The sequence below is a fragment of the Scyliorhinus torazame genome, chromosome 8, assembly GCF_047496885.1.
Source record: "Scyliorhinus torazame isolate Kashiwa2021f chromosome 8, sScyTor2.1, whole genome shotgun sequence".
Taxonomy (NCBI): Eukaryota; Metazoa; Chordata; class Chondrichthyes; order Carcharhiniformes; family Scyliorhinidae; genus Scyliorhinus; species Scyliorhinus torazame.
In genome coordinates, this window is record NC_092714.1 from 213,100,519 (window position 1) to 213,124,427 (window position 23,909).

Sequence of the window (23,909 nt, forward strand, 5' to 3'; positions counted from 1 at the left end):
CATTTATGGAGAAGATGGGGGTAGTGCACCCATGGTGGCTCATGCACCCAGGTGAGAAGGAATTCCTGTTCTTTTCATTATGTCATGGGCGAGGCATTTTCAGAACCCCAAAATGTATCATGGAGTTCAACCAACCTCTCCCTTTAATGGATTTGTTGCTTTTCCTAGCACACGGCTTTTCCCTAGGTGTGGTATTACAGTTATGGACACGTGGGTTTTTAAACACAAAACTCTGTTTATTCCATGACCTCAACTTAACATCTTAAATAAACATTGGACCTCTTAACACCCCTTACTTCAAAGATAACTCAGAAAATATTGCAACAGTAAATAATTCCTTAAAATGTTCCATCAAACTTCCAAGAGACTTAACACCTTTAAACAGTATCACATCAGGTTAAAGGATATATATATATATTTTCTGCAGAATGGCAGAGACATATTAGCTTGGTTGACTTCACCTCCAGCACCTTGCTTTCTTCCTGCAAACAACTCACAGCAAACCAGAACTTCTCAAGCTGCTGTCTCAGACTGGCTTTCTCCTTTTAATCAACTCACAGCAAAACAGCCAGGCACTTTTAAACTGCTCTCAGCAAAATCAGCCAGGCACTTTCAAACTGCCAAACCAAAACTGCAAAATGGCTGACCTGAGCTGAGCTCCACCCACTCTATGGCACCTTAAAGGTACATTGCTTAAACATCCAGTTCTTAAAGCCACTCTCGCATGACAATTCGTACACCTGCATTGACTTCTTTGCAGTGGGGAAATCGGTGCTTCGAAAAATATTCAGAGTGGAATACTACGCAATCGTAATCTCCGACCAAACTCCACATTATATGTATGTGAGGTTGAGGCGGGCGGTGCCCAATGCCCTCCCTTGTCAATTTGCATCTGTATGGAGTGTGTTTGTGTTGATGAGATTATCTGTGCTTGCTCTGAGTGTCCTTCCCTTCTTTAATGTGTTTCCCATTATCCCCCTGATGTGTCTCCTTAACTAAATCGACCTCAGATGTCTGTGGCTGTGCTATGCGTTTATTTCTGTGTTTGCTAGATGAGGTGTTAATGTCATCTTTGTCCTGCTGTGTGTGTGGGGGATGCTAATCTAATTTATACATTTCTTTTATTCCTTCTATTCTGGTTTCTTTGCCTGCCTTGGCCATTTTATTAATATATTATTTCATTCTTTCATAAGTTTTTACAATACAGTTGTGCCATATATCCCACTGCCAGGGTCTTGACTCGCAGATATCCCGATCCCCTCGCCAGGGGGCTGTTTTAAGATGCAGCCTCGTGCTGTTGCTGGGCAGAACAAGGGTCTTCCATCAATTTCGAATTTAAAGGTCTCTCAGCCGTGCAGAAGGGGATTTAAACGAATGTCCATCCGGGTGTCCCCTTCTGCATTGTGGGCACATTATAAACGGTGCCAATTGGTCCAATAAAACAGTCCAATGAATGAAGAATGTTTGATGAGATGAGGTAAAAATATGATCTTGGAAAATGGCCTACTTCAATCCCTCCTCTCGTCCAGGGGGTCCCATTCATGGCTGACCCCCCATGGACGATCTTCAGAGGTATAGAGACCTGTGCAGATGTCGTCCTTGCTGTTGTTCCTCTTCCTCTACGGTGTGGTGAACTTCTTGCATCTGGATACTGGCAGTGGATAGCGTTCTCGATACAATATTCGCACATATCATTTTAATACAAGTTAGGCCCAGGCACAATGTGAACAGGATGGCTACTACTAAAATTAATCCTTTCATGATGCATGCTCCCCAAACTGTGTTAAACAACCACCCTAACCACTCATCAGTCCCTGCAAATCCCTGTTTAAAGCTATCCAATTGCTTTTGTATCCTGGACATGGCTACTGTTATGTTTAATGTTTCGTCATGTACATATGTAATGCATTTTTCTTTGATGATGGTGCATACCCCTCCTTGTCTGGCTAACTGATAGTCTACTGCATATCTATTTTGCTGTGTGTATAGTCTGAGCTCCGCGAGTTCTTGGTCAATTGCCCCTAGTGCTTGTAGGGTGCTGTTCCCAAGATGGTCAGTCCGCATATGAAGAAATTCCTATTCTTGGCACTGACCACTCCTGCTGCGCCCCCTAGGGATAGTGTCCCCAGAAATCCATATCCCAAAGAAGATCCTAATGTGACAGGGGCCTGCCAGTCGGCGCAGAATTCTGCGCTGATGGCCCTGGTCACTATGCGTTTCTGGACATGCTCTTCGCTTGGGCACGGAACCGTGAGGGGTCTGATTGTCCCTACGGCAAAGAACCTTGGAGGCCTGTCTGTGGCCGTCATGTATATATTTTCAAATAAAAACACATAACCCTCTTTAACCCGATAACATGCATTACCCCTGGGTCGCCTGACCCCCATGGTTCCATGTTGTGGAACCTTCCCTCCCCCGGGACTGCCCACTTGATTATACCCCTTGGTGAGACTGGAATGGGTATGTCCACGAGGCTGAGCTTACGTGGGTGCCGTTGCACTTGCCACACATGAGCTGCCTACCCGCGGTGGCTGCAATGCATTTTTGTTGCTTGCAGTCACAGGTGAAGTGTCCTTCCCGGACCCGGCACTCCTGGAGAGCACAATGTGTCTCAGCGCACAAATCGTTTTTAGGGACAAAGGCATGCACGCACCCCCATCCCTTTCCCTTAAAACATTGTGGGTAGTCCCCATGTGTGTCTACCCATTGGGGTCCCACCCCCCTGGAATTCCCGGCTCAGTGAGCTCTACACACCTCCCTTGTATCCCTTGTTTAAAGTACCCACTATGTTCCTTGTAGGGCGCCCCTGATGTGTCGATCGTGAATAACTCTTGTGGGAGCCACCCTGGTGTCGCGATGAATAGGGAGTTTACTGATTGCGCTGAAGGGTAACAAGTGGTCCTATTCCCATCGATCTTAATGTGTGTTCTCAGGAATAGGTTTTCTTCCACGATTGGTGGTGCTGCTCCCATAATCCTCATGTGTTGGATCGTATCTACAATGGTCATGGCTATCATCAAATGTGTCCCTATTCCCATATCGTTTTTTTTTACAACAGTATTTTTTATAATTATAGTATATACAGAAAATAAACCGGTAATTAAATTAAAAGTTGTTTGTTTCGACGTCTTGATAGTGGATCTGGTCCTGGTCCCTGTGGAATTTAAATATAAAAGAAAAATAGTATCTTTAATTCATTTGTCTTCATACGGCTTCAATTGGGTCCAGTGTTTCCAGATTCCCTGTCCCCTTATATCTATACAGTACGAAGTCTTACAACACCAGGTTAAAGTCCAACAGGTTTGTTTCGATGTCACTAGCTTTCGGAGCGCTGCTCCTTCCTCAGGTGAATGCCGAAAGCTAGTGACATCGAAACAAACCTGTTGGACTTTAACCTGGTGTTGTAAGACTTCGTACTGTGCTCACCCCAGTCCAACGCCGGCATCTCCACATTATATCTATACAGGCACAGGTATCTCCGCTAATAATGACCTCGTAAGGTCCGTGCCATTTCGGGGCAAATCCTGGTTTTGCAGGAAGCATTTTTGTTAAGACCCTGCTCCCGGCTTTTGGGACCTCCGGTAATATTTCTGAGTCCTCCTTTGTGTCGACCTGTGCCTGATTTAAAATTACGGACCGGCGCATCCCCTTTAATTGGGTGCTAAGGTCTCGGATGTATTGACGGATCTTATCCTTTATCGGGCCCACAACTGTCCCGCCTGTAATAATGCTTTCGGGTAAGTGCATTGCTCGCCTGGTCATCAGCTCGTATGGAGTCAAGCCAGTAGTTCGATTTGTGGTCGCCCTAAGCCTCATCAGAACTGCAGGTAGGACTTCTGTCCAATTCCTACCTGAGGATTGTATTGCTTTTGCTATGGTTATTTTTAGAGTCCGATTCATCCTCTCCACCATCCCGGGACTTTGTGGGTGGTAGGGGATGTGAAATTTCTGTTTTATTCCCAATAGTTGGCACATATTTTTCATAACTTTTCCTGTGAAGTGTGTTCCTTGGTCCGAATCAACCTGAATTGGCATCCCCCATCTGGGAAAGACTTCTGCCACCAAGATCCTGGCTACCATTGGGGCTGTGCAATTGGTTGTGGGGAATGCTTCCACCCACCTGGTGAATTGATCTACTATTACCAGGCAGTATGTTTTCCCGTGAGAGGGAGGCAATGGTCCTATAAAATCCATTTGTATCTGTTCCCAGGGTCCCTTCGGTCTGGGTTGGTGTCCCATCTTTACCTTTATGGGCTTCCCGGGGTTGTGTTGTGCACATACAGTGCATCTGCGGCAGTATGTAGCCACATCCCGTCCCAATCCTTTCCACCATCACTCTCTCCCCAGGCTATGTATCATTGCATCCCTGCCTGTGTGGGGGAGTCCGTGGTGTAGTTCCAGTAATGTGGTCTGGATGCAAACTGGTGCCAATACCCGGTTATCTTTTCTCCACACCCCATCTGTCCCTTTAACTGCGCCCAACTCCTCCCATCTATCTCGTTCTTGTTGGGGAATGTCCCTGTGTAATTTCTGTATATCAATTACTTCCTGTTCTACCACTATCGCTGCCAGGGGCAGGTTTTTAATGTCGCTGTTTTCTAAGGCTTGCTGTGCCGCTGTGTCTGCGGCTTGATTCCCTTTGAAATGAATCCACCCCGGGGTGTTCCCTCCTGGTTCCCGCTGGTGGGCTTTTATTTTAATTACTGCAGCCTCTTTAGGCTGCTCACTCGCTGCTAGCAGCGCCCTTATCCGCTGCTGATGTTTAATGGGGGTACCTCCTGTGGTAATGAACCCCCTTCTCCCCCATGCGGACATATAGTCGTGGATCACGCCGAACGCGTATTGGCTGTCCGTGTACACATTTACGGTCTTCCCTGCTGCTAATCTCAAGGCTTGGGTGAGGGCAACTAATTCTGCTACCTGAGCGGACTGACTCCCGTCGATCCGTCCCGATTCTAGGGTTTTCAGGTTCTGGTCTACTACTGCCCACCCTGTCCTTGGTGATCCGGATACATATTTGTGAGACCCGTCCACATAGAGGGTCGGATCTGCTGTTGGAAGGGGTTCGTCCCTAATCTTCTCTTCCTCGCTATCTTTGTCAATTTCCACGCAGCTGTGCGCTTCCCCAATAGCTAAAATCCCTTCCGCAGGGTTTTCTCCCGTGTCCCTAATGATGGTGACTGACTTGTTAGGTGGTAGGAGTGTGGCCTCCCACCTTGCCCTTCTTATATTCGAGACTGTTTTGAGTTTGCCCGTGTTTTGCATTTCCACCAGTGTATGTCTTGTGTGTAACACGATATCGCCTGTCATGACAATGGGTTCACTTATCCTCACAGCCCATGCTGCACAATCTAGGGTGGCTATGCACCTGGGCATCCCGGTGACTACTGGTCCCTCAGCCGTTGAATAATACCCTACGAGTCTCTTCCTATCCCCGTGAGCCTGTGCCACCACGGCCGAATAGAAGCCGTCCTGGTTGTCACAGAATACGTGGAACTCCTTGCTTCCATCTGGCAGTCCCAGCCCTGGGGCTGAAACTAACCTAGCTTTCAACTCTGCATATGCTGTCTCTTGCTCCTGTTCCCATTTTATACTTTCTAAGGCTGGCTTTCCTCCCTTCACTAGTCTCTGAATTGGCTCTGCGATTCTTGCGAAGTCAGGGATAAAACTCCTACTGTAATTGAATAGTCCTAAAACGTTCCGGACCCCTCTTACTGTAACTGGTCGCGGCATCCTTTTAATCGCGGTTTTGTGATCTTCAGGCATTTCTTTAATTCCCTGGGAAATTAGGTGTCCTATGTACAGGACCTGAGGTTTTGCAATTTGTGCCTTATGTGGGCTGACTTTCAGCCCGGCATTCACCAATCCTTTTAATACTGAATACAGGGCTGCTTTGTGCCCTTCTTCTGTTTTGGATGCTATTAATACATTGTCCACATACTGGAGGACCGTATTGTCCTCATGCAATTTCACCCTACTCAGGATATTACTCATTGTTCTGTGAAATATGGCGGGGCTGTTGTGAAATCCCTGTGGGAGGCGAGTCCATGTGTACTGTTATTCTCCCACAGTGAAGGCAAATTTGTTTTGGGATTCTGTGTCCAGTGGAAGGGACCAGAACCCATTTGCTATATCCAATACCGTGAAAATTTTGTGGTCTTGTGCCAATCCGTTTAAAATAGTCGAGGGGTTTGCCAGGATGGGGTGTAATTTAGGTGTCACTTTGTTCAAACCTGTGTAATCGATGGTGAGCCGGTAGCTCCCATCAGGTTTTATGACTGGCCATGTGGGGAATTGGTGGTACTGGTGGTTTCCCTGAGGATTCCCTTTTCTACCAAACCCTTGACCACTGCCGCTTGCGCTTCTCACTTGATAGGCTATTGCCGGTGGGGCTTGTGTTCCGGTCCTGGGACTTTTATCGGTTCTGTGTCGGTTAGCCCGGTATCTAATTTCGTCCTAGCCCAGGCTTCGGGAATGGAAGCGCAGATGGCTCCGAACCCTTCTCTTTCCTTATCCCAATCTTGGGCCACAATGGGGGCTATCCCGATCGTCCCCAGGTGGCTTGCTAATGTCCCTATTTCGGTCTTCCTACCGTCAGGTTGTGGCCAAATTAGTTTCCCTTTCCCACAATCTATCAGCACCTGGTATTCCTGCATTAAGTCATTCCCCATGATTGTGCCGTCATTATTCTGACATACGTAAAATTGCATTGGAATGTACTTGTGGTTGACGTCTACCAATGTGGTCTCGCTAAGATAGGCGGGCATTTTCTCTCCCCCTACCCCGGTTATGTATATTCTTTTGTTGGTCAGTGGCAAGGGCAGGTTTGTAATTGATATTGTTGCTCCCGTATCTACTAACATGTGGCATTCCCTACCCCCAACCAAGGCATCCACATATATCCTATCTCCCTCTTTACTGCTTTGAATGGGAGCTACGGGTTGTGAGATTTCGACCGGTGTTGGTCGACGCGTGGGGTCTGTGGACACCGGCTTCTGTCGGGATTCACTGTCTTCTGTGGGCGTGGCTACACTAATCCTCTCCTGTCTCCCATCTCCCGGGTTTGGGGTTCTTTCTAGTCACCCTTGTGAATTCCGGGGATGTGGTGCCTCCGGGGCTGGCCTGTAGTGGTCTTGGGGTCTCCCATGTTTCCCCCAACACGTTGCCTCGGTGTGCCCTGCCCTGTGGCAGTGGTCACAGCGGGGTCCGCCATTCTCTGGTCTCCCCCTGAATGGTGCTCCCCTGCAGAATCTAGCCATATGCCCTGGCTGGCCACACGTGTAGCAGCTGAGCCCGGTTCTTCTCTCACCTCCGTTATGGGGGGTTCCGGTCCTCTCTGGTCTGGGCTTTGTCTGGGCAACCTTCCCTTCCTTTATCCCACTAGCCCACTCGATTAACACGTCATAGTCCTGGGATGCTATCACCCCCATCTTAAGGATCTCTTGGTGTGCCTCTGATAGCCCGTCCTTGAATGCCTGGATAAAAGCCCTGTCTCCCCTATCCACATTGTCCTGTCCTGAACACTCCTTATATACCTGGAATAATCTCTCTCCAAATTCCGATGCACTTTCCCCTCATCCTTGTTTAGTATTTGTGATCCTGCTCCAATTAGTGGGGGAGTTCCCTAAGACCCGTTGGATTTCTGTTTTAAATAATGTGAAGGATGCCTGCTGGGCATCTATCTCAGCCGTTACAGGAACAGCACGTGTCCACCTTCCTCCATTTAGTCCTGTGCTGCTTGGGTCGCTGGCCCTCCTGCCACTAGCCTCCATTTATCCGCTGGACAGGCTGCCCTGACCAGCTGGTGTGTGTCCCTTAAATGTAACTGGTGCCCTACCCAGAGTGTATCTAATTCGCCCCAAAATTCCAGGTTTGCTTCTGGGTTTTAACTTCCCCAGTGAGGCCATAATCAGCTGTCTTTCCCCTGGGGTGAAAGGCTTATAGGTTGTTTTCGGTTGTGCTGCCGTCCCTCCTCTGGTGACTGGCGCTAGATTGTAATTTTTTATGTCCCACTCTGATACTGAAGCGGTTGCATCCCTCTGCACTGACTCGTATGAGGGCAGAGGGTCAGTTTCCTTTGATATCTGCGCTATCTCCGCAGTGTGGTTTCTGCTTTCTAATTCCCTCACTCTCTCCTGCAACACCTTAATTTGTTCTGTCTCTTTGTGTCTCTCCTCCATGGAGGCATTTACCCTCTCAATTAGTCCAGCTAACTGGGTCACCAACATTACTCCCATTACTTTTGTTTTGTCCCGTTTTACTCCGTCCACCCATTTTCTTTGATCTTCCAAAGGTTGTGATGCGTTCCACCCTTTCCATTTCATCTTTGCAACTATCGCTTCTCTGGCTAACAAATACTTAAAAATGAGAGCTACTGCAGTTTCTCCCTTAGTAACGTGGTCTGCCATTTTTCTGTCTAGCAGTCCTGCAACCTCCGTGTGCTGGTTCTAACAGTAAAAGCGCCCCAACTCTCTCTCTCTTATCACTGATACTGCTCCAGCACCGTCTGTATTGCTGTAGGGTCTCGTAGTGGGGCCCCAGTGAGTCTCGGCCCCTGTGCTCCCCCAACTATTCCTGACACCTCACGCTTGGTCTATTTTGTATTGTCTTATTGGGATATGTGCTGGTCTTTAGTGGGTTTGTCGGCCCCTGTCCCCAGCCCCTTTAAGTACAACGCCTCCTGCTTGGCCACCACCTCCACTAGCAAGGCTGATCCGTCACCCCAAAGAGGGAGCCTAAGCTCCCTGGTACCCTGCTATGGATTGTGGTGTTCCCTACAGACGAACAAGGTTATCAAACTCCGCCTGGGCCCCTAATGGACTCTCCGTCGTCGTGTCTCTTGGTCAGGGTGGATCGGGTCCCCTTTTCCTCAACACTTACACATGTGTATCTGTTATCAAAGCCCTTGTTATAATTAGTAACTGTGGCGACTCTGCGTTGTTCGCCCCTACAGAGTCTGTGCTGTTACCCGATTTACACTGTCTGTGCCTTGCACCCTGAGTGCCTGTGCCTCTCAGTGCCCACTTCAACACCCAACCTTAGCATGGGAGATTCCTCCTCTTAACATTCGATTTAAGGTAGGGCACCTTGTGTCAAGCACTCCCTTGTCCTATTGCCTTGGCACAGACAGCGGTTTCACTTACAATCCTGGGTTAGTCACACCAATTAGTTCGGCATGCGGTTCTTATCCTTATTTTAGTCTTAATTCCTTATCCCCGTTATCAAAATACCCCCAAAACTGTTATCTTTACCTCTGGTCCTCTATTACTTCCATTAAAAGTTTCACATAAGGTCTTACTTACCTTCTTCCACGTGGTCGTTTTGACCTATTCCTCTTTAACGCACGGTATCTCTGTCTGGTGTCCTCTTTTCCTCAAAAGAATTCTCTGTTTTACTTTAAAAAAAACTTAGGCAAGATTATACAATTCTCTAGGACAACATTTAAACGGACAAACCCTAGCCCTTAAAGGTACCTTACTTTGAACGGAGACTTGTACCCGTTGTTGACTGCCCTGGATTTTTATCAGATTCGTTTGAATTTGATCCCGGCTTCCAGACAGTGGCCACCAGTCAGAAGTCAGATATCAAACCCTGCTCGCAGCGCCATTTTGTTGTAGGGAAAAATCCCTTGTTCCAGTGCAGTCAAGAGGCCGAGTCTCAAGGCAAGGTTCAAAGCGTTGTTCTTTATTGTACAATTACTGAAGCCTTCAGGGAGACCCACGCAGCCAGCTCAGAAACAGTGGCTTGGCCCACGTTGATCTCAACAATTACACATTCGCTCTGGATTTTTATAGGAATCCAAATTCGAGCGGGAACATTTGCTCATACATAATAGTTAAAGGGTAGTTTTGATTTAGATCTCTCAGACAGGTTTAAACTGAGAATATGCATCTTTGTCAATTTGCATCTGTATGGTGTGTGTCCGTGTTGATGAGATTATCTGTGCTTGCTCCGAGTGGCCCTCCCTTGTCAATTTGCATCTGTATGGAGTGTGTTCGTGTTGATGAGAATATCTGTGCTTGCTCCGAGTGTCCTCCCCTTCTTTAATGTGTTTCCGATTATCTCCCTGATGTGTCTCCTTAACTAAATCGACCTCCGATGTCTGTGGCTGTGCTATGTGTTTATTTCTGTGTTTGCTAGATGAGGTGTTAATGTAATCTTTGGCCTGCTGTATGTGTGGGGGACGCTAATCTAATTTATACATTTCTTTTATTCCTCCTATTCTGGTTTCTTTGCCTGCCTTGGCCATTTTATTAATATATTATTTCATTCTTTCATAAGTTTTTGCAATACAGTTGTGCCATATATCCCACTGCTAGGGTCTTGACTCGCAGATATCCCGATCTCCTGGCCAGGGGGCCGTTTTAAGATGCAGCCTCGTGCTGTTGCTGGGCAGAACAAGGGTCTTCCATCAATTTCGAATTTAAAGGTCTCTCAGCTGTGCAGAAGGGGATTTAAATGAATGTCCATCCGGGTGTCCCCTTGTGCATTGTGGGCACATGATAAACGGTGCCAATCGGTCCAATAAAACAGTCCAATGAATGAAGAATGTTTGATGAGATGAGATAAAAATATGATCTTGGAAAATGGCCTACTTCAGGAGCACCACCCACAGCTGCAGACTGACTGGCAGACCTATTGGTATTTCTCCACCTGGAGAAGATTAAGTTCACCATCCAAGGGCTTCCAAAATATGAGGGGCCATTCACTAACTTGTTCCGACACCTGTTCAAAGCCAACAACCAATAGAGTGGGGTGGAGGGAGGGTGGATACATGAGAGGCAATAGGACCACAGGGAACAGACAGAAATGGGAGGGTGGGAAATAGCGGGGGAGACCAGAGGAAGCAACAAGGGGCAGGCCAGAAAGTAGCCGCTACAGAGACCAGAGTGCCCAACACAAGAAAGAGAACCCTCAAAGGCAGGTCAACAGCAGGATAGGGAGATGGGAGAGAAGAGAGGGGAGACAAAGCGACAGAGAGGGCCGGTTGGGGGGTGGGGGGGTGGAGAAGGAGGGCACTATCTACACATAAACACCAGACAACTCCACGGTAAAGTAATGGCCTAGGAAAGGACCCTGAAACAGTGAAAGATGGGAGGTGGGGGGGGGCACACTGAAAAGGAACAACTTGTAAATTGTCGCCTCTACCCTTAACGAGCGTACAGTGTATGAAATGTTAAAACTTGAATAAAAATAATTTTTTAAAAATGATTTCCGGATTTGGCATGTAACAGAACAGCTGCACGTGTGGAAGATCCTGCTGGAGATCACGTTTACGGCCCTTTCCACCCGACCAGCAATGGAACCCAAAATGTTTTAACCTGATGGTTTTAAGTCCCAAACAGTGAGGGGATGCACAATCAGTGTTGAACTAGACAAGAGGAAAGGAGCTTTGAAAGTGAAAGCTTCATGTGCACCAGAAAAAAAGAAAATAGCGGAGGCCGGAGCCACCCCCAGAGCCATGGAAATCTTGGCTGCTGAACTACAGAATGTGTGTTCGAGGGGTCCCAGCTAAGGTGGATGAGGGAGTAAAGCAGCGGGCTGCGGTGCTGCAGGAGGTCGGGATTGCCCTATCGAGTCAGAGCAACCAGATCATTTCTCTAGAGGTGGAAATGGCCAAGGTGGTGACCAACAATAAGAACTTGAGGGCTAAGGAGGACGACCTAGAAAATCTGTCGCAAAGGTAAAATCTGAAGGTGGTCAGGTTGCCGGAGGGCCCGACCCTGATAACGTTTATGGCGCAGTTGCTCTGGAAGATGGTGGGGGAGGAAGAAATGTCTCCACGTGCCGCCCCCCCCCCCCCTCCCCCGCACCAAGCTGGATCAGGCCCACAGGTCATTGAGGCAGAGGCCTCATGCTGGGCAGCCACCTCGTGCATTTATTGTGCGGTTCCACAGCTACCAAGATAAAGGGAATTTTACTGTGGGTGAAGGAGCATTGGAATAGCAAATGGGAAGGCCACTAGATGAGAATATATCAGGATGTTGGCGTGGAGCTGGCCAGGAGGCATTCAGCTTTTAACAAGGTAACGCAGCACTGTACCAAAATAAAGTTTGGTTTGCCATGGTTTATCCCGCATGTCTTTGGACCACTACTTCGAGACTCCAGAGGAACCTGAGGCGTTCATTCAAAGAAATGGACTGGGATCGAAATAACTATTTTGTACGGGTTGAGGGATGTTTGTTTGGAGGTGGGTAGGGGTTGTTCAGGTTTCATTTGTCTGTCTTTCATTATCAATGTTTGAAGAGGTGTAGATGGGGCTGTTTGTAACTTTACATGTAGAATCGTTCCATGGTTGTTGGTGGGCAGGCTGGTTAACGTTATTCTCTTTTGAAATTAATAAAGTCGGTTTTGGGTGGGAGCTGGTTTGGTGTTTTTGAATTTTGGGGTTGTGGAGGGTTCTCTGTATGGAAGCTACCCTGCTAACTAGATTCGTTTTTCTTTATAAATTTAGAGTACCCAATTAATTTTTTCAAATTAAGGGGCAATTTAGTGTGGCCAATCCACCTAGCCTGCACATCTTTGTGTTGTGGGGGCGAAACCCACGCAAACACAGGGAGAATGTGCAAACTCCACACGGACAGTGACCCAGAGCCGGGATCGAACTTGGGACCTCGGAGCCGTGAGACTGCAGTGCTAACCACTGTGCCACCATGCTGCCCTTAACTAGATTAGTTAATGGAAGTAAAGGGATGGGGTTATCTGTGACTCGTACGATGGGGGGGGGGGGTTTATTAAGTATGAGCTTCGGGTTTAGGGTTATTGGGTGATTGGACTTTACTGAGGTGATGGTATTTGGGAACTTGATTGTGTTTTACTTGGCTGTTTGGGTGTGATGTTGGTGGGTGGTGGAGAGGAGGGAGGGGGGCTGGGTTAATTTTCTGACGGTGGCTGGCGACTTGTCTTTGGTTGTATTGGGATCTGGCGGCCATCATGAGTGGGCCTGGTGTTGACCCTTCTCGAGGGTTGCTGGACTGCCCCACGAGGAAGGATTGGCTGACTCGGGTAAGAGGGGGCAGACGACCTCCATCTGGCTGATCACATGGAATGTAAGGGGGTTAAGTGGTCCAGTAAAGAGATCTCGGGTGTTCATGCACTCAAGGCTTTGAAAGTTGATGTGGTGCTATTTTAGGCGTCTCATTTACGGATTAGAGATCAGATAAGATTCCGGAAGGGCTGGGTGGGACAGGTGTCTCATTAAGGGTTTGATAGTCGGGTCTGGGGAGCAGCGATCCTGATTAATAAGAAGGCAGCCTTTTCAGCGGGGAAGATTCTGATGGATCCGAATGGGAGTTAGCGGTTAGTAGATTGTTAGCAGATGCACGAGTGGTCAATGTATATGCTCCAAATTGGGACAACGCAGCTTTTATTCATAAGTTGTTGTCTTTGATCCTGGATATGGATTCACACCAGCTAATCACGTGTGGGATTTTAATTGCGTATCAGATCCCCGACTGGATAAGTCGAGGCCCAAGGTGTTGAGACCTTGTGGGATGGGGAAGGCACTGTTGACCTTCCTGGAGCAGATAGGGGGAGACGATCCATGGAGATTTCTACACCCTGGGGAGAAGAATTTTTCATTTTTCTCTCAAGTCCACCAGGTCTATTTTGTGGCAGGTAGGTCCCTGCTGCCGGGGTAGAGTCAGGGTACTCGGAGATAATGCTTTCTGATCATGCTCCGCATTATGTGGATGTTATGGTTGGGTTGGTTCCCACTCAGCGCCCCCTCCTGGAGGTTTGATGCTTTGCTGTTGGCAGATAAGAGCTTTTGCCGGAGGGTCTCCTCTGGCATTAAGGAGTATTTGAGATTTAATAGGAGTGAGGAGATTTTTCCTTCCACGTTATGGGAGGCATTGAAGGTGGTTGTTAAGAGGGGAGATTATTTATTTCAATACACACAAGGAGAAGAGTGAAAGGGGGAGAGGCAGAGGTTGGCGGACGCCATCTCGGAGGTGGACCATCAATACTCGTTCAGACACCTGAATTGCTGGCCAGTAGGAAGAAGCTACAGATGGAGTTTGGGCTGCTCTCAACAGATAGGGCAGTGCACTTGTTGCGATGTTCGAGAGGGACTTTGCAGGGGCAGAGGGAAAAGGCTAGTCACTTCTTGGTGCACAAGTTGAGGTGACAGCTGGCATCTTGGGCAATTGCACAGGTCAGGGACGTGGGGGGTGGACTGGTCTGTGCCCTGGCCAAGGTTAATGAGACTTTCAAGGCATTTAATAGGAACCTTCATGAATCGGAGCTCTTGAAGGATGGGTCCACAATTTGGACAATTTTGATATTCCGGTGGTGGAACAGGAGAAAAGAGAACAATTGGAGGCACATCTGGCTTTGGAGAAGGTAATGGAGGGTATGAGTTTAATGCAGTCGGGGAAGGGACCGGACAGGTTTCCGATTGAATTTTATAAAAGGTTTTCCGGTTAGCTGGTCCCAGTGCTGCTTGGAATGTTTGAGGATTCTCTGTCTCTGTTGCCGACCACACTGGCGCAGGTGACAATCTCTTTTTTTATCATCTTTCCAATTCAGGGACAGTTTTAGCCACTTCTTTGGATTACGGGGGTGAGATCCACGCAGACACAAGGAGAATGTGCAAACTCCACACGGCCAGTGACCTGGAGCTGGGATTAAACTCTATCTCCTTGATATTAAAGAAGAATGCAGACCTAAAAGAGCGTGGATCATACCACTCCATTTCATTATTGAACGCAAATTCAAAGCTGTTGCCGAACGTCTTGGCTAGGCGCATGGAACCCGACCTCCTAGGGGTCATATCAGAGGAGTAGATGGGGTTTGTTAAGGGAAGACAGTTGTCGGCCAATGTTTGGAGGCTGCTTAATGTAGTTTGTCCCTCGCACCATCCCCTGAAATGGAAGTGATTGTCTCATTGGATGCGGAGAAGGCATTTGATATGGTGGAGTGGGGATATTTGTTTGAGGTTTTGGGGAGGTTTGGCTTTGTGCCTAGATGTATATCTTGGATCCGGCTTTGTACAGGGCCCCCACTGCGAACGTCCACACAAACATTTTAAATTCAAAATACTGAGAGGCACAAGACAGGGGTGTCCATTGTCCCCGCTATTGTTTGCCTTGGCAATTGAGCCTTTGGCCATTGCATTAAGGTTATCTATGAAGTGGAGGGGGATAAAGAGAGGGGCAGAGAGTATAGGGTGTCATTATATGTGGATTATCTGTTGCTGTGTGTGAAGGACCCTCTCTCCATCCAGAGGAGATAATGAAGCTGCTTGAGAGAATTGGCTCCGTTTTGGGCTACAAATTGAACCTGGTTAAAGCGAATGCTTTTCGGTAAATCTCCCAGGGAGGGGAGCCAGCCTGGGGAAGTTGTCTTTTTGCTTGACCGGGTCCAGTTTTCATTATTGAGAAGTCCAGGTGACCCATGACTGGACCTCTCTGCAGAAGTTAACCTTTGGGGACCTGATTAAAGTGGTGAAGGAGGACCTAAAGTGACAGGATAACCTCTCGCTGACTTTGTCAGGGAGAGTCCAGTCGGTCAAAATGACTATCCACCCAAGATTTCTAATTTTGATTTAGTGCCTTCCAATTTTCTTTTTGAAATCCTTCTTTACGGTCAATAAGATTATCTCATCTTCTATTTGGACAGGCAGAATCCCAAAGGTCTGTAGGGTTTCTTTACTAAGAAGGTAGATTCTATCAGGAGATTCTATCAGGTATTTTTGCAAAGGGATAGGCGGTCACGGGGCCTAACGTTGTCCAACCTGTTATATTAATATTGGGTGCCGAACATTGGAAAGGTGCGGAGTTGGTATAGAACAGTGTTTTTTAAACTTTTTTTACCGGGACCCACTTTTACCAACAGGCCGACCTTCGGGACCCATGCTGGCCGACCTTCACTACTGATGCTGGTTGATCTTTGTGCCACACCATTATTGCTTACGTTTAATCTGACAGGTGAGCCTGCTTGGTTCTCATGATTACACTTGCTTTGGTATTCAATGCTACCTTTCTGCTAAGGACTTCAACTGACAATTTAAGTTCTCACCACATTCTTTGAAAAGAATCAAGAGGTTGTCCTCAAAGTCACCATGCTTTGTCTTCAAATCCCTTTCAAGTTTTGAGGGTTTTAAACTTTCATTTGGTACTTCCCTGCATATAACACACATGGACTTTGCATTCTGATTTTCATCGGCACAATTAACAAAGCCAAACCTCAAGAAATCATCTTTATACTGCTTTGTTCCTGATTTCAATTTCTTCTTAATGGGTTGTTCACCAGAAGCCCTGAAGCTCTGTACAGAGCTAACACTCTAATGTTGGTACTGCTTTGTGCTGCCATGAACTCTCCTGTGCAGCTCTCTCCAGCAGATTACAGTAGATTCAGTTGTGAGATCCTGGCCTGTTTGTGTGTCTTTCCCTCTCTTCCTTATTATACACTAACCCATCTTCAGTCCTTCACACAGTCCTATTGCTTGCTTATATGCAGCTACAAAATTGAGTAATTTCTCCTCTGTGATTTTGCACCCAATGCAGGCATTCTTTTTTTTGTTACTTTGAAACTTGATTTCCAATGCCTGATTCTTCCAAGTTTATGACTTTTTACTAGTGAAAGTTAAAGGAATTTCAGTTGAACATGTACATCCTTACATTTATACACAAACTCTGTTTTAAATATATTCCCATTTCTTTAGAAATTTGAACAAGTATAGAAAAAGGTGCAATCTTGTTTTTACTTTACAAACTATGACTTTAGACGAGATTAAGTAACTTGTCAAATACACACAATATCCCAATATTTCTTACTGGTTCCCCTGCATTAACCTATCTATTCAAGTCATCTGCTTCTCCTTTCTCACAAAAAGCACTTATTTCCTAGTTTCCAGAAAGTGGCGACACAACATCGTGGGCCGAAGGGCCTGTTCGGTGCTGTATTTTTCTATGTTCTATGTCAAAGTGATGATTGTGTATAAATTTCTTCCAGCATTGTTATGCGTCAACTCTATTGAATGGCCTCATTTGACTTGTATTCCTGGCTGACAAACCTGGCCTGGCTTCCCTCTCACTGTCTAGTAGCTGTTACTGTCGTCAGTACCTGGTGCCTAGGCTGATACCTTGTGGTCTATTCTGTTTTTCTCAATTAGATTTTTGCATAGCTGTTTGCTATATCGAGGGGGCCATTTTGGGGGACTGTTAAGAGTTAACCACATTGGCGTGTGCCTGGAGTTACATATAGGCCACACATTGCCCACAAGTGAAATTTTAAGTTTGGAAGTTTCAGTTCTCTGCCCACTTTATAAGTTGTGGTCAAGTATTTTGTATATGGGATCTCCAACCAGCTCTTTGGAATGTGCATGTGTAGCTCTGTGTTTAGCTCCTTCAGATGCTGTGCTACTGTGTGGCAGGTGGGGTATTTGAGAATTTTTATACATAGTATGCGAGGAAAGAGGTGCATATTTGGTCGCCCTGTGGAGGGGTATAGCATGGACGGATATTCTCTCCAGCCCATCTTCTAGTGTGACTGGAATTTTAAACTTGAGGATGTTACTACAGCTCAGTAGTACCTGAAAGACTGAAAGACTCAATCATTGACAGCTCTTTGCACTGGATCAGCAAGTTTCTCAAAGACCATCGAGCATCACTCACCGAGTTGTTGGTCCTGCAGCAGCAGTTTATGATTATCTTGGTGTGCATCCATAAGTACAGCCCACAGTGTTTTACAGAGATGTTTGAGATGAATTGTGACAAAAAAAAGCCATTTTCCATCTCCAGATAAAGTTCAAGATGACTCAGCTGAGAAGCGAAGTATGGGCTAGGCCTATGCTATGTAGAACAATACCATGCATTCTTTGATGGCCAGAATCTTACCTGCAATGCAATGCTCGATCTTTAACCATAGTTATTTGCTCTTTAACCATGGTTATTTGCGCTTTCCAGTTATGTTCTCTAGTCGCAGGTAATCTGTGAAGCCAATTCAAACTGGCTGCAGATTCTCATCAGTCAGATCAATGACAGCAGATCCGAGCAGAAAATGGCCATGGCATCCATGTACAGGGTTTGACCCGAGTGCCTCCGCTGTTTGAGGTTATCACCCCTCTTATGCTTGTATACTTCCCAACGGATCTGGTAACAGGTTTGAGAAAACACATGGTTAAGACAGGTGAGAGGACACCCCAGTTTAACTCCAGATTTGAATGAAAAGCTTTCCGAACCCAATTGTTGATTGAAACTGAACCTGAAATGTTGTGTAGGGCAGTTGGACCAATTGCAAACTCACTCCCCAGACCTCCTTTTGGAGGGAGCATCTATCATGTAGGTGTTTGATATAAAATCAAAGATCTTCTCCTGGTCTTAGCTTATGAAATGATCGCCCTGTTCTGGACATTGGCGATCATTTCTCTGAGTAGCATTTGTCTGAGTAGCATAAGGCTTTAAGAGATTTGGCTGCTGGGTACGTTGCAGGTCTGATCAGGGTGGATCATTGGATCTCGAGTAGATTTCGCCCGAGAGGCAATGGTCTTTTGACAGAATATTGTAGTCCAAATTAAGCAATGAGGTGGGTGATTTTCTCCCTCTGTCCCTGCAGCTTGTAGATGAGGTGACAATGCCATTCCTCATGGATTCTAACATGCCACCGGTCAGAGGTATACTCTCATACACCCAACAGGTCTGGACTGAACCACTTCAGAGTCCAATTGGCCTCTGACCATATTCAGGGCTTTCTTAATCTCAAAGGACCTGAAAACCTTTGTCAGTTCGACTAGGGTTAGTGTTACATCCAGACTCTCCCACATACTATTGCCTAAGATGTCCATGATAGGAGGCAGGAAGGACCCTGGGAAACCATGCTGTCTTTGGGCTTCACATTGGATAGCCCAGCATTGAAGGATTTACTGATCTTTGGTAAGTCAGACTGTGATGACGTTACTGAGCCATCTTCTTCCTTCAGGCTCCTGATCACAGATCTCTCTTGTGCATTTTTGTAATGTTTTCTGGAGTCAACAGTTCCAGGCTGAGCTTCCATGTCCCCCAGCCAAACTTCTGATTTTCCTGTAGGTGCCGGTCATTCAGTAAAAGACAGTGGAAAACATTGGTTTGATATCAGTGGACCTGACAGTTAACTCTCTGGACACAACCAGGAAGTCTATCCTGGGGCAGATGTACCACTTTGGCCTTAGGTGCTGATCAAAATCAAAACATTGTCCTGAGTGGGGGGAAAGGGAAACGGCTGTGGCAGGCATTTGTGGACTGTTGTTCGGTGCACTTTTATAATAATAATCTTTATTATTGTCACAAGTAGGCTTACATTAACACTGCAATGAAGTTACTGTGAAAGCCCCTAGTCGCCACAATCCAGCGCCTGTTCGGGTATACAGAGGGAGAATTCAGAACTCCAACTCATCTAACAAGCACGTCTTTTGGGACTTGTGAGAGGAAACCAGAGCACCCACGGAGACACGGGGAGAACGTGCAGACTCCGCAGACAGTGACCCAGGCGGGAATCGAATCTGGGACCCTGGTGCTGAGGTAGCAGTGCTAACCACTGTGCTACCGACCCGCTCCTATTTCCGGTTTAATGTGCTTTCAGCTATGCTGTTTGGAGACCAACAATCCTACTTTTTAAAAAAATCTTAGGCATAGACCAAGTGAAGTCACTACAGGGGACACACTCATGGACGGTGTTACTATGAAGTCATGACTATTGTTCAAAAAATACTTTCCCTTGCCAAACAGTCTGATCCCATCTTGACCTCACTGTCGTGTGAGACAAGCTGAAAGTTTGTGCCAGGGCCTTTGTGTGGAGTTGTGAATCACTATCAGGAGGGAATCACGTTATGGAGTGTCATTGCACTTCGGCTTTGACGCATGGAATCCGAAAAACCACACCCGGGCTTTGGGGAAAGGAATGTTTTATCGTTGGAGCTTCTGTCAGCGGAATTCTGTCACAAAATTACAACAAAAAAAACAGCTCCAGGCACCGAGCAACCCAGTGAGATCAGGGGGGGGGGGGGGGGCTGGTGGAAAGTGGAAGGGGGCAGCGAAGTAAAAGCTTACAGACATAAAACACGGTCAAAAGCTGCTGTGGCGCGGATAGCTTACTTAAAATAAAATGCTGGGGTTGCAATATTGTCCTAATGTGAATGAGGAAGGGCGATTGCTGTGCCCTTAACCTTGACAAATAAACAAGGGCTGCAATTTCACCACGGGAGATAGGAAGGGGGAGAGGACAAATGTGTGTGTCGAGTAAATATTGTTGTGGAACAGGAAACCCATTACCACGTTCGAAACTCACAATTCTTCCTTTTCCTTTCAGAAAAGCAGAGGGCGGTCCCGACTCTCCCAGCCGGAAGTTCACAAAAAAAAAGCGAGAGCAAGATCTGCATTCCCCTCAGTTTAAAGGCGGATTCCTCCTTATTCATGAGTGCGGAGAGAGCAGTCTCCTTTCTGCTGGTGTGTCGGCGCGGACGCTCTCTCCCCTCCCTGGAATCCAATCTCTTGCTCTTTGACGTCCCTCCCCTCCTCGCCATCAGCCTGCGGGGTTTTTATTTTCTCTCCCCTCTCTAACGGGGAAGGGGGGGCGTCTGCAAGATTTCTGCACATTTATTCCCAAGCATAATATGAGAGTTTTACGCATCCCGAACCGCTCAGTGTTTGCTTTGTTATTCCTCTTCTCCTTGTCATCATCATTCCTCTACTTCATTTATGTGGCGCCCGGATTAGGTGAGTGTCAAGTTTATTCCCCCCACCCACCATTGTATATATCTGTATTTTTGTTTGTATATTTCTGGGTCTCCCGAGGTGATGTGTGTGTTTGGGGAGGTGCTGCAATGGGGCAGACTCAGCTATATGTCACATTTCTCAGGCCCAGTGGTGGGGTAATTGGACCTGTTTTGAGATGAAGGTGCTGGTGGTGGTGGGGGCTCATTGGATACAATCAGTTTATCTGAAGCTTTGCCGGGGAATGGCCTCGCTCTCTCTTCCTCCACCATTGAGGAAATGGGAATTGATTTTTTTTATATACGGGGAAACCAGTGCCGGTTTAGCGGAAGTGCTGCTTGGGTCGGTCGGAATGAAAAGGGACTCTCCAAGAAACATACTTTTGGACATTACCGAATGGGTTTATTTCCAGGATGGGACTCTTATCAAAATGCCCCCCCCCCCCCCCCAGTATTCCTTTTTTTAAAAGCAAAAAATCATCACCGCCACAAATTCTATTCCGGCCCTCCCCTTTTGTGACTTTGTGTGTTCTCACAGTTGTGGATACATTTTTTTTCCGCCCTTACATTGTATCTACCTTCATCAGACGTCGTGGGAGCCTGGCAGTCTTGGGTTTGAGTGGAAACAGTGAATCACATTGTTGAATTTCGCAACTTTCAGCAGACGATTAACGCCTGTGAAATGTTGCTCCCGGGGAGGGCATGTCATTCACAAACCCTGAAATTGACGAGCGTCTTCGCCTGTCAGCTGAGCAGAGCAAGTTTCCACACAGCAGTGAAGTGGAATCTCCTCCCCCGGATTCTGCGGTGTTCTCATGCTCTCTGGTGGGATAGCAGCTCGGCCAGCCACAACATGGACGATTGTCCAAACCTGTCCAAAAATGTACTTGCAGGGAGACCTTCCAACCTGGCAAAGTCTAAATGTTATGGTTACGGATTGAAGATATGCGAAGCTGACTGAAAAATATAATACGTGCTATGAGACGAAATTAGCCTTAATGATAATTAAAATCCATGTGAACTGGCTAGAGGCAATTTTTAAAAATAAATCATTTTTTTATTTGCAGACTTTAGAGCTGCATTTTTCTCCTATCGGCCCTGAGTTTATTTAAGAAGGTTGTGTATGAGAATAAGGTTGTAGCTGATTAAAAAATGTAATTTAATTAAGGTCAGCCACAGGTTTTTCTTATGTGTCCTGTTTTGCAAGATTAATTCAATCTGAATTGGGGTAACTACCCATTAGTAAACGAAGGAAAATGAAAATCAGCTCATTCCAGTGAGACAAGAGGAATGTTGCAGAATGTTGCAAAGATTCTGATAGAGGACAAAATGACATTTTTTTAACTTTTCATGCTGGATTTTAACTTTTATCAAGGTCGTCTTTGCCTTTCTTGCTCTTTATTCCATTCGAGAAACTGCCATTCTGTAAAATACCTGTTTTTCTATTTTTTTCGTTGTTGTAAATATCTATTTTGAATGATTTTTTTTTTTTAAATATTGGGGGAGTTAGAGCATCTTAATGGAGGATTGATTGGAATGCAATGTTAACTGTAATTGGTTAGTGAGACTGGCACTCCGCAATTGAAAAGAGAACTGGGTATTTGAAAAATCATGCAAAAGAATACAGAGAAATTGAGATTTAAGAGTGGACAGCTCCAGTTGAAGTTAGCCATGATGACTGGGGTGGGCACAGTAAGAAGTTTTACAACACCAGGTTAAAGTCCAACCGGTTTGTTTTGAATCACTAACTTGTGGTCCTATTGAAGGAGCTGCGCTCCTAAAGCGAGTGATTTGAAACAAACCTGTTGGACTTTAACCTGGTGTTGTAAGACTTCTTACTGTGCCCAGTTGAAGTTGGCAGAGGTTATGTACCAATTGTTGTGAATTGAGTCCCATCTTGAACTTAGTGATGTGATGAGTGGGTGAACTGAGTGGTAACTTTTTGAGTTATGTTTTGGAGCTCTACTACAATATGATTTATGCTAGGAAGTATCACTTACACTCGCCCCCACCATTTATTCCCCCACCTTCTGAAGCTAGTAGGTTTGACTTGAGGTACATTCTATAGACACTAGCACCAGTCTCCATATGACGCTGCACCCTTATCAGTAAAATGTTTGATCTTGGATCATTGCTGTTTGGTTTTGCTCCCGATTCACAATATTTCCTACATGGAACTTGGACCACTGGCTGACTTTTACGGTTTTGCTTTCCTCCCCATCTTACTGTAGAAACTCAGGCCAATTGATGGCTTTCTACTGCTCTTGGCTGAGACCCATTAGTTCCAAAAATAAAGAGGTTAATTAGGTTTTTATGTGATGATACCATTCCATATGTCTTCCACCATAGATTGTTTCCCATTTAACCCCAGTGGTTAGCCACAATGTCTGTGAGGAAGTGTGCTAACCTAAAATGTTTATCACTCAAAATGTTGGTGATATCCCCAATCACCTACTGATACTGTCTAGTGTAAGGTTGGCCCGACTGTAGAGTTCCCTTCACTCTGCTGTCATTGGCAGTAAGCCACTGTTTTGGAGTTTATTGGGAAAGGAATGTGAAAGGAAACTATGCAGATTTAAATATCTCCTTTTTTGAGACAGGGCTGATAATGATTTGGCTTTGTATCGTACTGTCTGATTTTAAATCTTAAACAGTAATGATTTAAACCTAGTTTCCATTGCTAATCTCAGTCCAATCAGCATTAAAAAAGTACTTGTATTCAGGGTTTTGTTGAAGCAAATGTATCCATTAAGATGCTTTAAGATTACACAAGTGCATGGAAAACTATTAATGTCTTGTATAACACACAAATAAATTTAGCAATTCAATTTGCATGTTTGAAAGAGCATCTATTGAACAACAGACCTAAGATGTTTTGCATTTATTTCACTTCACCATAGAAAGCATTCATTTCTATTCAATGTTCCATTCAGGCTGACTGATTTAACATTTGTCTCACTAATTAGGGCAGCACGGTAGCACTGTGGATAGCACAATTGCTTCACAGCTCCAGGGTCCCAGGTTCGATTCCGGCTTGGGTCACTGTCTGTGCGGAGTCTGCACGTCCTCCCCGTGTCTGTGTGGGTTTCCTCCGGGTGCTCCGGTTTCCTCCCACAGTCTAAAGATGTGCAGGTTAGGTGGATTGGCCATGATAAATTGCCCTTAGTGTCCAAAATTGCCCTTAGTGTTGGGTGAGGTTACTGGGTTATGGGGATAGGGT

General features: G+C 46.1%; 1 protein-coding gene and 1 long non-coding RNA gene across 3 annotated transcripts in view; one reads left to right on the plus strand and one right to left on the minus strand.

Moving 5' to 3' along the window:
* Positions 1-228: 228 nt before the first annotated feature.
* Positions 229-20,372, minus strand: LOC140428370 (uncharacterized). The gene is made up of 4 exons (XR_011948755.1): positions 20,266-20,372; positions 17,841-18,095; positions 9,303-9,394; positions 229-3,154 (listed from the first exon to the last, which is right to left on the minus strand). It is a non-coding gene; the product is annotated as an uncharacterized lncRNA (long non-coding RNA).
* Positions 20,373-20,381: 9 nt separating this feature from the next.
* LOC140428369 (beta-1,4-galactosyltransferase 5-like) overlaps positions 20,382-23,909 on the plus strand; it is a 116,463-nt gene continuing 112,935 nt past the window's right edge. For both annotated transcript variants that reach the window (XM_072514758.1, XM_072514759.1), the window contains exon 1: positions 20,382-20,693. In XM_072514758.1, coding sequence (XP_072370859.1) covers positions 20,591-20,693 — 103 coding nt within the window. In that variant the 5' untranslated portion in view covers positions 20,382-20,590. The remainder of the gene's footprint in view (positions 20,694-23,909) is intronic.